The sequence below is a fragment of the Aspergillus tanneri genome, assembly GCF_003426965.1.
Source record: "Aspergillus tanneri strain NIH1004 chromosome Unknown AapTan_1_pilon_pilon_pilon, whole genome shotgun sequence".
Classification (NCBI taxonomy): Eukaryota; Fungi; Ascomycota; class Eurotiomycetes; order Eurotiales; family Aspergillaceae; genus Aspergillus; species Aspergillus tanneri.
Window position 1 is genome coordinate 3,102,171 of NW_022984628.1, and position 13,258 is coordinate 3,115,428.

General features: G+C 44.1%; 5 protein-coding genes across 5 annotated transcripts; 2 read left to right on the plus strand and 3 right to left on the minus strand.

Moving 5' to 3' along the window:
* Nucleotides 1–1,702: 1,702 nt before the first annotated feature.
* On the plus strand, nucleotides 1,703–2,551 carry RIB7_2 (RibD family protein; the record flags this gene model as incomplete). Its single annotated transcript, XM_033567690.1, has 1 exon — nucleotides 1,703–2,551. The coding sequence occupies one exon, from the start codon at nucleotides 1,703–1,705 to the stop codon at nucleotides 2,549–2,551; it is 849 nt and encodes a 282-aa protein (XP_033429685.1).
* Nucleotides 2,552–2,836: 285 nt separating this feature from the next.
* ATNIH1004_003009 (uncharacterized protein) lies at nucleotides 2,837–4,034 on the minus strand (the record flags this gene model as incomplete). Its single annotated transcript, XM_033567691.1, has 3 exons — nucleotides 2,837–3,775; nucleotides 3,833–3,936; nucleotides 3,992–4,034. The coding sequence occupies 3 exons, from the start codon at nucleotides 4,032–4,034 to the stop codon at nucleotides 2,837–2,839; spliced, it is 1,086 nt and encodes a 361-aa protein (XP_033429686.1).
* A 491-nt stretch (nucleotides 4,035–4,525) lies between these two features.
* On the minus strand, nucleotides 4,526–6,167 carry ATNIH1004_003010 (putative aromatic-L-amino-acid decarboxylase; the record flags this gene model as incomplete). The annotated part of the gene is made up of 3 exons (XM_033567692.1): nucleotides 4,526–5,081; nucleotides 5,132–6,062; nucleotides 6,119–6,167. 3 exons carry the CDS (start codon nucleotides 6,165–6,167, stop codon nucleotides 4,526–4,528), a joined length of 1,536 nt encoding a protein of 511 aa, XP_033429687.1.
* A 2,043-nt stretch (nucleotides 6,168–8,210) lies between these two features.
* On the minus strand, nucleotides 8,211–10,424 carry ATNIH1004_003011 (uncharacterized protein; the record flags this gene model as incomplete). The annotated part of the gene is made up of 2 exons (XM_033567693.1): nucleotides 8,211–9,297; nucleotides 9,352–10,424. 2 exons carry the CDS (start codon nucleotides 10,422–10,424, stop codon nucleotides 8,211–8,213), a joined length of 2,160 nt encoding a protein of 719 aa, XP_033429688.1.
* Nucleotides 10,425–10,991: 567 nt separating this feature from the next.
* Nucleotides 10,992–12,507, plus strand: ATNIH1004_003012 (uncharacterized protein; the record flags this gene model as incomplete). Its single annotated transcript, XM_033567694.1, has 6 exons — nucleotides 10,992–11,041; nucleotides 11,109–11,334; nucleotides 11,379–11,469; nucleotides 11,527–12,143; nucleotides 12,204–12,301; nucleotides 12,354–12,507. The coding sequence occupies 6 exons, from the start codon at nucleotides 10,992–10,994 to the stop codon at nucleotides 12,505–12,507; spliced, it is 1,236 nt and encodes a 411-aa protein (XP_033429689.1).
* Between the last annotated feature and the right edge of the window lie 751 nt (nucleotides 12,508–13,258).

Genomic DNA, 13,258 nt, shown 5'->3' on the forward strand with positions numbered 1-13,258 from the left:
GATAAGAATGACTTCATTTAAGTCATTTCTCACGGCCCTCATCTTTCACAATTTAGAGCGCAGTGGGACGGGCATCACCAGAGCCCTTTATTGATTCTGGGCTCCAGCGTACTTTGACAACATATTCAAGGCTGGTGGAAATCAATATCCAATTGAAAGAATATTGCACAATTGAATGCATCTGTTTGAATGGGAGGTTATGAGTAGATATGACTTATTCCAAAACTTTTCTCTATATGCAGAAAGGGACTTTAAGTACGTTTTACGACAGTTCTGGAGATACGATAAGTGGAGAGGCGATTGTGTTTCTTAAGTCCTACTACCGAGTAATTGAGTGCTTACTTCATATATGCTTATTCGCCTACCAGAGCCTTTTAGAAATATGCAGACATCATTAGTCAAGGTTAAATTCTGGGACTATTTCCATCGGCCGAAATTATGTTGAGTCACTGAGTTCCTAAGCATTATTTGTCGGTGATTACTCCATTTGCCGGATATTTCGGGGCTTTCAGGCCCACATACACACTAGCATCTAGAATGCTGACACGAGCCAGTTGTCTAATTAGAAATAGGATACTTTCCCCGAGTGATTGCTCTATACCATTGAGATATACTTCCCACCCTGGGAATGGCATATATACCGAAAGCCCGCTTTAAGCTCCTCCGTCATGATTCTACTATCCGTTTAGTAATTTACCCTTTTGTCTGGCATAAAGTATACAACACTTGATTTAGTCTGTAGTAGGATCTGCTGAGGCTCCAGCTTCCATGATACTGCCAAGTTACGGCTCATTAAGAGCCGATGTTTCTTAGTAGTGATAGTAGTTTTGCCTTAAAAGGCCATTCGTGTTCTCCCAGAGCAATTTATATTAGAGATAGTGCAATAGTGTGATATCTGAACTTTATTTTTCGTGTTAGCGTTCCTTCGGAATTTGTACATTTCTACTATTTCTCAGCCTTAGGATCTCCCCAGCCTCTACAAGATTGCGCGTGCACTGTCACTGAAACTATGTAGATTCTTGATACAATGGATTCAGTAAAAGACTGTCAAAAGGCAATATTGGCGAGTCAGAAACCCACTTAACTCAGTGGAATTGTATTGTATACCTCGGTAGCAACTTATCTACTTCTGTTTATCACTACCTAATGGACGTTTATCTTTCAAGATAGGCCTGTGGAGAGAGTGGAACGAGTGCTATGACGAGGCATGTGCTACGTGGAGTATTCCTTGAAATAAAGTATAATCAACAGAATATCTCACAAAAACATTGTTTATTGAAAGCCTTGCCCTCTAATGATATCACGCCTGGATTTCGGCTACCGAACAAATAGGTCGACCTGTATTAAAATGCCCCAGAAGGCGGAATGATCCCATCGAATACTGCCATATTTTGGCAAATATATACGCCCCATCCAAGGATATATCTCTATCGTGTTGCGATTGGACTGAAGGCGGGCCAGTTTTGTATTGAGGTTCGTGGCGATTTGGCGATTTGTTTCATATGCAGGGTCGACTTCAAGAATTTATTAGCAGGATCTGATGCACTGAAAGTTTCGGCATGTTTTGATGTGGTATGGTAATTTTGTTCCTGCGTTAAAATGACAACACGTGATTGGCCCATGATAATTATGCTGTAGTGGAGCTTATAATGATCTTTCTCTTGACATCGCCATCAACACACGCATCTCCATAAAATATAAAATGGCTGCGCAAAAGGCATCAAACGCACCCAGAGATGCTCTCAGTTTTCCAGGATCCGATCGAATATTCTTAGATCCCCACCTACCATTTCACGATGAAGACTCCACAAAGCCCCATCTTCCTTTTACGACACTTACATTCGCTACCTCGCTCGATTCATCTTTAGCCCTGTCTCCTGGAGTTCGCACTGTACTTTCTGGTCCCCAGTCCAAAGCGATGACACACTATTTGCGCTCTCGCCATGACGCAATATTAATTGGCGTGGGGACTGCGGTTGCTGATAACCCGGGATTGAATTGTCGTATCGCCGGAGTAGGTGGATACGGCGGTGAGGGGCTTACCGGTCAACCGAGACCGATTGTAATCGATCCGACTGCTCGGTGGGATTTCACAGAGGAATCCAAGATCCTAGTATTAGCAAGGGAGGGCCAGGGACGTGCACCGTACATTATCACCTGCGTTGACTCGCCTCCTTCGGCTAAGAGGGCATTGCTGGAAAGGCACGGTGGGAAGTACATCACTTTGGATGTCTTGACTACAGATGATGGAAGTCATCGTATTGATTGGACTGTTATTCTTCAATGTCTAAAAAATGAGGGTCTCAGTAGCGTCATGGTTGAGGGAGGCGGGTCGATAATTAATTCTTTGCTAGAACCGACTTCTCAGCAACTTATTGACTCTGTCATTGTTACAATTGCTCCGACATGGTTGGGTCAGGGTGGTGTTGTGGTCTCGCCGAAGCGCAGAGTTGATGATGAAGGCGCTGCTATTCCGGCTTCAAGGTTAACGGGTGTTAAATGGTATCCGTTTGGCGAGGATGTAGTCCTTTGCGGAAAGATCAAGACCTGAGCGAGGTCATCCAGGTATTTGATATGTCGGATACTGATTGACACGTTCTGGGTCTCTCATATACGGAGAGTTTAATGGGTATGCGCTGTTTACTTTACATCTCCATTGGACAGGGAAACTTTGTATGGTGTACGAAATTATGGTATGTTAACGTAACGAAGAGAAGCAAGAGAAAGTATATGCACGACTTTCTTCCCTTGCAACAGTCAGTATACGACATTATTATATAAAAATATTTAAGGGTATCTTTCCTTACCCATAATGTAATGAATCCGTAACAGGCACTTAGGCATTTGAAGCCAATTCCTCAGAGTGTGAGTTCGAAGGGCCCTGGGGAGTCACCTTATCTGATGGCAAAGGTTTCTCAGGGATTGAAGGGGCTATTTCTTCAGATGTATTTTTAGATGGTTTCTCGGGAGATTCCTGGCCCGGTATCTCAGAAGGCTCTCCAGATGCATTTTCAGATGACCTTCCAGATTCTTGATCTTCTTTCCCGGAAGGCTCTCTAGAGGGCCCAGGGGTAGAAGGCTGCACGGAAAGCTGCAGTGTCTCTGCAGGTTGCGGACTGGATGGTGTTCCCTCAAGTTCATGTATGGCTTGATTACCATCCAGTCCTGCCTGGATAACAGATGGGATGTGTTGTTGTGCATCCAGTTCTCCTGACAGTTCTGCTGCTTCACTCCCCGAAGGGTTGCGCGACAGCTCGGAGGTGGATGGAGAGAAGATCTTGTCAGCTAAAACACGCATCAAAGATTCTGCCTCTGACGGAGGTGCAATCTCTCCCTTCAGCAACTGATTCACCGTTACCTTACGCTGATAGAACTTCTTATTTGCTGATCTACGCTCTAGCACCATACCGCCCTCAATAGTCAAGCCGCCATATATCCCCTTTGTCTTGGAATAGCTGAACATAGATGCGACACCTTTGCTGCTCGCGCCTCCCGAATATTCAGCACTTCGACCAAATGGTCCAAATGCTATAGAAATGTTCCCACTTAGCGTTAAACTACCAAGACGAGAGAATGTATGCAACGCCTGATCATCCAACATGAAGACAAAATCGGTCAATTCAAGACCAAATTGGCCCCCGGCACCGATACCGGCTATTGCAATAGCTGAGGGGGCTGACCAGCTGCCGTCATCAAGGCGGGCAATAAGGATACCAGATCCAAATCGAACGGATCCGAGAAACCCAGCCCTAGAGGCTGTGAAAATAGCGAAGCCCTGGAAATCCATTAGGCCATGCTTCTTTTATTTGGCTGACAATTGTGTCGCACAAACCTTGGCACTAGCGAGAACCCGCGCCGGCAGTTCTTTGCCCGGGCTTCCACGAAAGGAGCCATTAATGAAGGACTCCAGGATTTGACTGGCTTTAATGCATTCGCCTACACCACAGGGTTAATCTCACTGAAAGGTGTGATAGATTGATCGACTACTTACTGCGTAGCGATGCAGGCAATGGACTGTGCATTCCTCGTGGCATCTTGGCGGCCTCCTTCTAGTGAAGGATAATTTCACTGCTGAGCAACAAATACCAGTGTAGAATGCGCCTGGTCGATGTTATATTGAGACGATGTTGCGTTGAAAAGCGGCAGTGCTAGGTGCCCCGCACTAGTCCACGCCAGCCCCCAATGGCGCAAAGCCGGCCATTCTAGTGGCTACTGATCCTGATATCGTCTGCAGCTGTATGCCTTGTGAGGCAGTTGGTTGGTCGGTCTGAGTAGGATGCGGTCATTCCATCTCAAAAAAACACCAAAGTAGGGTGTTGAAATATTAGGTTATTCGGTATTTTGGTTCAGAGAGTGTGAGGCAAAATTCCAAGCATCGTGTTCAAAATTCAAATTTCATGCTAACGATAGGATAGACAAGGTCGCCTTTTCTCAAGGCTGAGAACCATCAGCAATATCTATATCTATATATAATTTTCACCCTTTAATAACATCGGATATACATAATTTATAAACGGAACGTGGTCTAATTCTGTCGTTGTCGGACTTCCTCCGTTGTCTCGACGAGAATATCGAACGCTCGACGGATATGCTTTTCGTCGGCTGCTTCATTCGAACTCACCACGCGGATGGAGTAAATACCCGCAATCACTGTTGAAGTGATGAATATTTCACCACGGGAGTTGATGAGTTCATACACTTCCTTTGTAAGTGCATTGGATTTCTCATCTGGTTGAACTATTGTACCATTCATTACTGCAGCATTCGGGGTCTTCACTCGCAGGACAGTCAAACAAAACGCAGGCTTCGTGACTATTTCAAACAGATCGGGTCGACTGCGCACCAAATCTGCGAATATTTCACCAAGCCCAATGGTTCTTCGAATGAATGCTTTCATTCCATTAACACCATAACTGCGCACAACAAACCAGATTTTCAAGGCGCGGAATCGGCGACCTAGCGAAATCGACCAGTTCCGGTAGTCAATAACTGTTCCAGCGTCGGAATAAGGGTTACGTAGGTAGGCTGGGGTGATGTCAAGGGCATCGGTAAGGTCATTCCGATTCCGAACAAACAGAAGACTAGATATGATGTAAGAAAAATTCAGCTATCTTGGAGAATAGTTGCCTACCTCGCATCAAAATTGACCAGAAGCCATTTATGCATGTTCATGTTGAAACTGTCCACCCCTTCGGCAAACTCTTTGGCAATGAACTGCCATTCGTCAGCCACCAGAGCTGCGCCAGCGTAGGCAGCATCAATGTGGACCCAGATCCGCTGCCATGAGGGCTTTTCGCGAAGGACAGCCTTGATCTCGGCAAATCTATCAAGAGCGCAGGAGTTGGTCGTGCCCATTCCGAGAGTGATGTAGTACGGTGTTAACCCGTCATTGTCACACTGTTCCAACACTGACCGCAAACCATCCCCGGTCATCTCCATATTGTCCTCCAGCTTTGCGGTGACGCTACGATAGCGTGTGCCGGCAATAAGGGCGCCTTTGGCAGTGCTGCTATGCGCCTGATTGCTTCCGAGCGCAACCAATCGTGGTCTCAGTTCCATCAATCGGTCCTCAAACTCTATCGTGCCCTCCTTCAGTCCTTCTGCCCGTGCCTGTTCAAACACACGTCGCTCGCGGGCTGCAACCATAACTGTCGCGATAACATCACTGGCGGAAACCTGAATAACACCTCCTCCACGGTTCTCTGACGTACTCAGGAAACAGCCTGGAAGTCCCAATGCCTGCGCCATCCAGTCCATTACAATTGTCTCTAGTTCGGTACAAGCTGGTGAGCAAAGCCAATTGAATGCGGGAGCATTGAAGGCAGCGGAGTACATCTCTCCCAGAATGCTGGGATAAGTGACAATGGCAGGGAAGAAAGCCATGAAATTAGGCGACTGCCAATGAGTCAACCCGGGCTTAATTTTAGAATCGATGTCTGCTTGAATTTTCGACCATTCTTCCGGCTCATCTGGTGGCTGTGCGGGGATTTGCGGGCGCAGGTAGCCGGGTTCAATTGTCGGGACGACGCGTTGAGTTGGCTGACTGTCGAAGTGATTTATAACTGTCGCACAGTTAACATCATCAGTTAATAACTCCGATAAGTTCTGATTGACTGACTGTCATCTACCGCAGCATAGGCAGCCTTTCTGAACTGTTCGCGGTCCATCTGGGGTGTCTATTCCGAACTACGCGGGAAGGTTCCGAGGACCCGCTGGTAATAATAAATTGGCGGAGCAGTGTTGGCTCGAGGTAGCAAGTGACTGAAATTTTGACGAAAGCCCAATTAATAATGATAAGAGAAGGAACGGATGCCAGGAAGCGTGTTATAGAGTGGTAGCTGGGAATAATGAGAGAAGAGAGCAGGGATGATGGTGGGGAAGAGTTGGGTTTTATCGATAAAGCACCCGAAGTTGTCATGCGAAAGGCGTGTTAATTCCGAGATTCCGTGATTTCCGCATTCCTGGAATTGAGCTGTACCGTTGTATTGCTCCACTGTTTCCACTGAAAATTATTAACGCCTCGAATTGGAAATTATTCCGAATACGAATTGAAATATGGATTGGATTTGATAGAGTACTAGATGTTAAGTTTTAGATTATTTCACTCTACACCATCGTATATAGAACTCTCTTTGACTAGCTCGATTTGACATGGTCTAGTATTGATCTCCGAATACACAGATATGAGAATATTTCGCCCTTAAACAGTATAGGTAGCCAAAACAAAAGTTCTTTATACTTTCAGACGAACTGAACGCATTGCTATTAACCCAATTTTTTTATAATTGTAAAAATCCCTTGGAAGCCAGCAAGCTCCCCCAAAGCTTCTATTTAAGCAACTGGGATTGGCGCAGGTTGGGGTTGTGGATGAATCCACGCGGTATATATATTTTTATAAATAGTATTTTATCACCCCTCTTGGCAGCTATGTATGGACTAATCTTGATTTGTGACACGACAGAACCACCACATCCATGGATCTTTTCCATTTTTTAGGATGAATTATAATACAAGAGTGCAATTTTTAAATTTCTATGCCAATATAATATGTCCTGAGAGTGATGTATACACCGTCACGATACTAGGGGCAACCGTTTGAGGTTAACCTTCCCGCGTGCACCTGACCTCTTCCCCTCTCATGAGTTATCGTCTTGCTCTCGTACTCGGAGGTTGATTACGAACAATCAAACTCTTCTAAAAATGCCTACCGCCAGAGCCACTTTGAACGGAACCCTTCTCGCTGAATCGTCCACCTGGGAAACAGTGGAAGGAAATATCTATGTACAAATATCCGCACCGATTATCATGCTCAAACAACATGGCATTTCTGACACAATGTGAGACAGTTCCCCGCCTTAGCGTTGAAGAATATGTCCTACTTCGTGGAATCAAATACGACGACATATTGTGGGTGGAAGGGAGCTGCTTCGTATTACTCAATTGTTCTTGGAGGTATGTATATTTTGAGACCCAGTCGGTTGGAGAAATTAAGTAGGAAATGAGTGGAATATACTAAATTTATGTTTCAACTACCTAGATCAAACAGTTACGGACGCGGCATGGTATTATCCAAAGCCACTTGACTCTGCTACGAATATCAAGGATCATGTTGCCTTTTGTGGGTTTCTTTCATATTTCGTGGATAACAGGATATATCTTAGCTGACCGGGTAGTCAAAGATACAAGCAAAGTGAATGTTACAGTAGAATGAAGGTATTGGGGAATATTATTGAGGGGTTTTCTTCGTGAAAGGACGACACTTTAAGGATTATCAAATTGTTTTCAATAGGACTGGGGCACATATTGCTTGCCATTTAATAGATGGATTATTTAGGTCTATCTAAAACAAGTAGCATTAAAATATTGAGCGCAAATTGCCGCTTTTCATCTCGTGTTATTAAGTTTTTGACCAATCTTATGACTGCACAATATCTCACCTTGTTTCCTAGGATCGTGATTAAACGCCTTGCGAAAAGTCATGCGATTCTGAGCCTAAGCAGAGATAGCCTCTCCTCCCCTATTAGATCGTAATTGAAATATGACTAGTTAAATATTCCGTATAATTATAGGCTATCGACGCAGTATGCCGGGTGGTTGTGTGTTCCCTTGACTGCACCTTTCAGTTGAACGTTGATCAAGTCACTTAAGTCGTTCAGTTCACTATGAAATGAAGTATACCATGCATGTACTAACTATTGGTTGATGTAAAGTTATCCACAAGGAAAAGTAGAATTAGTCAATTCAGTAAACAACTCATTCCAGTCGGTATCCTCAAATGTATAGTTACAACCGGTCTCGAGTATCTCCGACCATATGTCTTCCAGTTGCCGCCCATCACCCTCGCTCACAGGATCGGCGTAGGGTAAATTGAGTACCTGTTCCCCGGTTTGAGCAGCAGCCGTTGATAAGTATTTCGGATCTGAAGAAAAGAAAGTTGGCTGTGTTTCGCTATCAATTGTAGGGCCTAGCACTGGCGATGAGGAAGTGTTCGACTGCGATCCGCCCGGCACCAATAATTTGCCGTTCTTCCAGTGCTTCTGTAGCACATTCATCATGGCGCGGATCCCCTCTTTCACTAAACATGACGACTGTTGCGCTTTACTCAAAATACGGCAAGCATCCAAGACCTCCTCTTTCCGTTTCTCAGCCAGGACATCATCCCAATTATAGCAAACGTCGAGCAAAAGAATAACAGCAGCTATAAACATATGGTGCATCACAGACCAGACAACCGCGCTATTTGGAATGAATTTCGGCTCCTCCTCATCCATGATTCTTTTTATTTCAAGTACTTTGCGAGCCGACTGTAGACAAACCACATGAGAGTAGGAATATGTCGGATCCCGAGCACCGCGAATAAAGAAATGACGGTGTAGGCGACATATGCGTGAAAAGTATCCCTGTTGGAGAATACATCTCTGCCACGCAAGTGCTGGTCGTTCTCGATAAAGCGCAGCGAACCGACGCCTGGAGGCTGGGTCAAGCCGAAAGAATTCGGGAAGTTCTGAATGAGCCTGGTGCATCTTTCGATCCAGCTCGAGAATCTTTGGGTAACTGATTTCTAGGCCATTTAGCTGTTCATAGGCGATGTCGTCCACAATATCGCGGCACCCAATAGACAGTTTGAGGCGCTGAAGAAAGAAAGACATATCTGTAGGTACAGAGCTCGGTAATGATGATACATTATGACCTTCTTGAATGACGCTATCGTCGATATTCAAAGGCTGTTGCACATTCATTTGCTTAGGGCTAATCTGGTAGGTCCACTCCTGCGGACCGCTAAGAAACCCCAAGTACCTGTACCATCTATAATAAGCATATAAACAAAGAGATTGGAGAATCTAGTCTCACCAGTCATAAGTAGCAATGTCCCACCAAAGTCTCCTTTTCAATTCTACTTCAGCTAGGTCATAGCCATTCACCTCCCTTTCCTCACGACTTCGAGGAGAGTCAATGCAATGCAACATAAGGCTTTTTGCTTGGGAAACGACGGCGCCATGTACGAAAAGCGCGCTGACTGATGGATGAGAACCCATATTGCACACATTATGTGCTATGATCATCGTTGCTTGAAGACCCTCAACAGTGGGAGATGCGGCATGGTTATTCTGTATTAATGAAGCGCCAGCCAAGAATGTGAATTCTTCGCTACAGGTTTCGGCATATGAGGAGGATTCAGCTGATAGTTGTAGATATAGTGAACTGGCAGCGATACTGAATAAGAGGGCCACGTGGCCTAGGATGACTGGCAAGCCTTTCTCTAAGCATTCGTAGATGTCATTGATCTGAGTCTCGGTCCGTTGCAGGATTAATATGTGATATAGGTAGTCAATATAGCTAGAATAGTATGCGAAAAGGGCAACTGCTTCGTCCCGGGTAGGGAGAAATTGGATGAGGTTAATTGTTGCTGGGTTTTCGTGCGAGGCTGTCCAATTCCGACTTGAGAGTGAAAGAAGAGCACTTGGAGACTTATAGCTTTCAACTGGTAAGCTTGCCCTTTTCCGAGTTTCGTAAAAGTCATTCCTTAACCATCTTGGGGCTGCAGTGGGTACTCGGGAACCCATGTGTATATTCTCCAGCAGATCCGCCGTGATCAAAGATTCCCTGCTGTAGCGGCGGGGCTGTAGACTAGCAACTGGCTGCACAGTAGCGACATGCGGAGCGTGGTCTTTGCTTGTATCATTCCTTTGAATTGAACCAAATTCTGTTCTATTCTCATCTTCGCCCCCGGGCTTGCGGACATGGGAGGCAGGAGAGCCAAGGCCGTAGTTGCATCTTAGCCTGCGAGTCGCACAGCTACTGCATGGCTGTTGACGATTACATTTAAGCTTCTTGCGTCTACATGACTCGCAGGACACCGGGTCCTGTCTTGGGGGACGTTTTGCTGTCGGATCACCGAGGAGCGTTGCGGCCTTGCGTTTCATGATGGGAGTTGTTGCGACCAGAGCGGAATCTTCGTCAATGTTCCCGTATATCGGAGCCGGTCACGTGAAGGTTTTGAATGACGCTCCGCGATATGGTTGCATGTCGGTCTATTTCCAAAAAAAAAAAAAAAAATAAAAAAAAAAAATAAATAAAGTAGGAGAGGACAATGTTTCATTCAGAAAAGAAGAAGTGGACATGTAGAATCAGAAATTTGCGCTTATTGTTTTCCGCAGGTTAGAGAACGTCATTTAAGGCCCTCTGAGCGTTTCGGAGTATCCGCGGACACTCCGGTCTACTTGCACCACATACACACATATAGAGAATTCTGTATCTTTGCGCATTCTCCTAGGATTTTGGATTTTTTATTGCACCGGACTTTCCGAAACAATATTTACAATTCTAGCCGAAATTCTTAAATTTGTGGCCTATTTAGCCACTCGTTCCTCCTCCCAAAGAAAATGCTCAGCACCGAAATAGAACATCTAAAGTGTCTCCAAGAACCTTAAAAAAAAAAAAGTTTTAAAAATTCTAACTCTGCGATTTAAAGCACCTGGTTGCGAATCAAAATGTCAGATAATCGAACGATAACGTCTTCGAAGCCAAGTAGCGAATATACGTCCGTTGAATATTTATTTCCCCAGTTCCAATGAAGAAGACGAAAATAACTAATATTCATTTCACAGGCCTCGAGCATGCCTTGCTATTCTAGGATCTTGCACAGGTGTATTCTGCTCGGTGGGGTTTGTGAACTCATTCGCAGTGTTTGAAGAACACTATGCAAAGAACCAACTCGCCGACAAATCCAAATCAACCATTGCATGGCTCGGTGCAATCAGTATTTTCTTCATTTTCTCCGTGTCAGTTATTTCTGGTCCACTACTGGATACATTTGGCCCTAGAGTCAGTTCTGTGAGTTTACATCTATGCGTCCCATCAGCTAACAGCTCATCTAGTTGATCCTCTTTATTGGCTCTGTGGGAACAGTCTTCGCCGTCATGATGACCTCCCTGTGCAAGGAGTTCTATCAATTCATACTTGCACAAGGTATACTTCTTGGAATATCCATGGCATTATTAGTGTGTCCGATGCTCGCCCTTGTAGGTCAATATATCAAGGTGAAGCGGGGCCTTGCAATGGGCATTGTTATATCAGGCTCTTCTATCGGAGGTGTGATTTGGCCTATAGCTATCAATGAGCTCCTCAAAAAACCTAATGTCGGCTTTGGGTGGACTATGCGAATTGTTGCGTTTATCATGATTCCTCTTCTTATAATCTCCTGTCTATGCTGCCGCCCCCCGGCACCCTCGTCCGTTGCTCCAGCACTGCAGTCCAAATCTGACGATGGCGAGGCTGCAGGCCAAAAAGAACAGGATACTTCCAAAACAGATTACTCTATTCTCAAAAAGCCGTCTCTGCAGCTGTCTTGTCTCGCCTTCTTCATCATCTACTTTGGGATGTTTTCGCCTTTCTTCTTTACAACTTCGTATGCAATTGATATGGGGTTCAACAGTAGCCTTGCCTTTTACACAACCTCTATCATTAATGGCGCTTCGTTCTTTGGTCGCATTCTCCCTGGAATCATTGCCGACAAATACGGCAGATATAACTGCTGCATCATGGCTACATTCTTGTCTGGGATCATCGCTTTGTGCTGGACAAAGGCTACGTCTGTGGCTGGTTTGGTGATATTCTCTGCTGCATATGGATTTGCGTCTGGAGTAAGTGCGGTGTATATTTCTAGTATTGTGAGTACAATGGACTGAAGCTAATATAAATAGGCCATTTTATCTCTGCAGCAAGCATGCGCGGTACAAATCTCGACCCCACGCACAATTGGGCTGACAATTGGCATTGTCATGGCCTCAACGTCTCTATCGTATGTTGGTCTATGAGTCTCATTTATATTTTGAGCTAATAACCGTGAGCAGTGCTATGGCAGGAGTCCCTATTAGTGGTGAACTTGCTGGCAAATATGGTTATCTTCCACTGTCCATTTACTCTGGGATCAGTTTACTAGTTGGGGCTCTTCTCCTAACGGCGGCACGATTGGCCCAAAGTTGGAAGCTACTTGCTGTAGTCTAGAGTGTATTCATGAGAGGAACCACGAAAGTCTCCAGGGCAAAGCCAAGTATGAAGATTAGGAATGCTACATGCAGAATGCCCTGAACCATTTCCATTTACAGTTCCGCCCGAAAGTCTGAATAATCCAGTAGCCGCGCAACCCAACCATGGGTTTTACCCATACATGTAAAATATATATATCTCGCAACATATGACGGTCGGAATTAAATTTACTATATTATAAGCAATATAAGCGGTAAAATTTTATAAAAATATATAAAAAAAGCAGAAAAATTGCGTTGTATTTTATATACCACTTATGTAATTTTATACTCAGTTTTTAGCTTATAATACAACATAGTACTATTGGTACCTACAATAAATAATATAAAAAAAATAGTAAGAAAAAAATTAAATATATATAAAAATTATACTAGATTTATCTATAATTTATATAAAAATACATAACTATACTATTATAATATAAAGATTGCTTGAAATACATGCTGCAAAATCTTGTAATAGGAAGATTTATATGGCCCGAACATATATATATATATATATATCTATAGTATTTATTGAAATATAACACAACAAAATTATATACAAGTATAGTATTTTTTACATATAGTATTAAAATAACTATCTAGTATTAAATATATATACTGTTGAGAATCTCGGGGAAGAAGCTATGTCGTGAGGTGCTAGGATAGCGGTGACTGGATAGTATATTGAAACTATCGGTGCGATCTAGTATCGCATGGTGAGTATA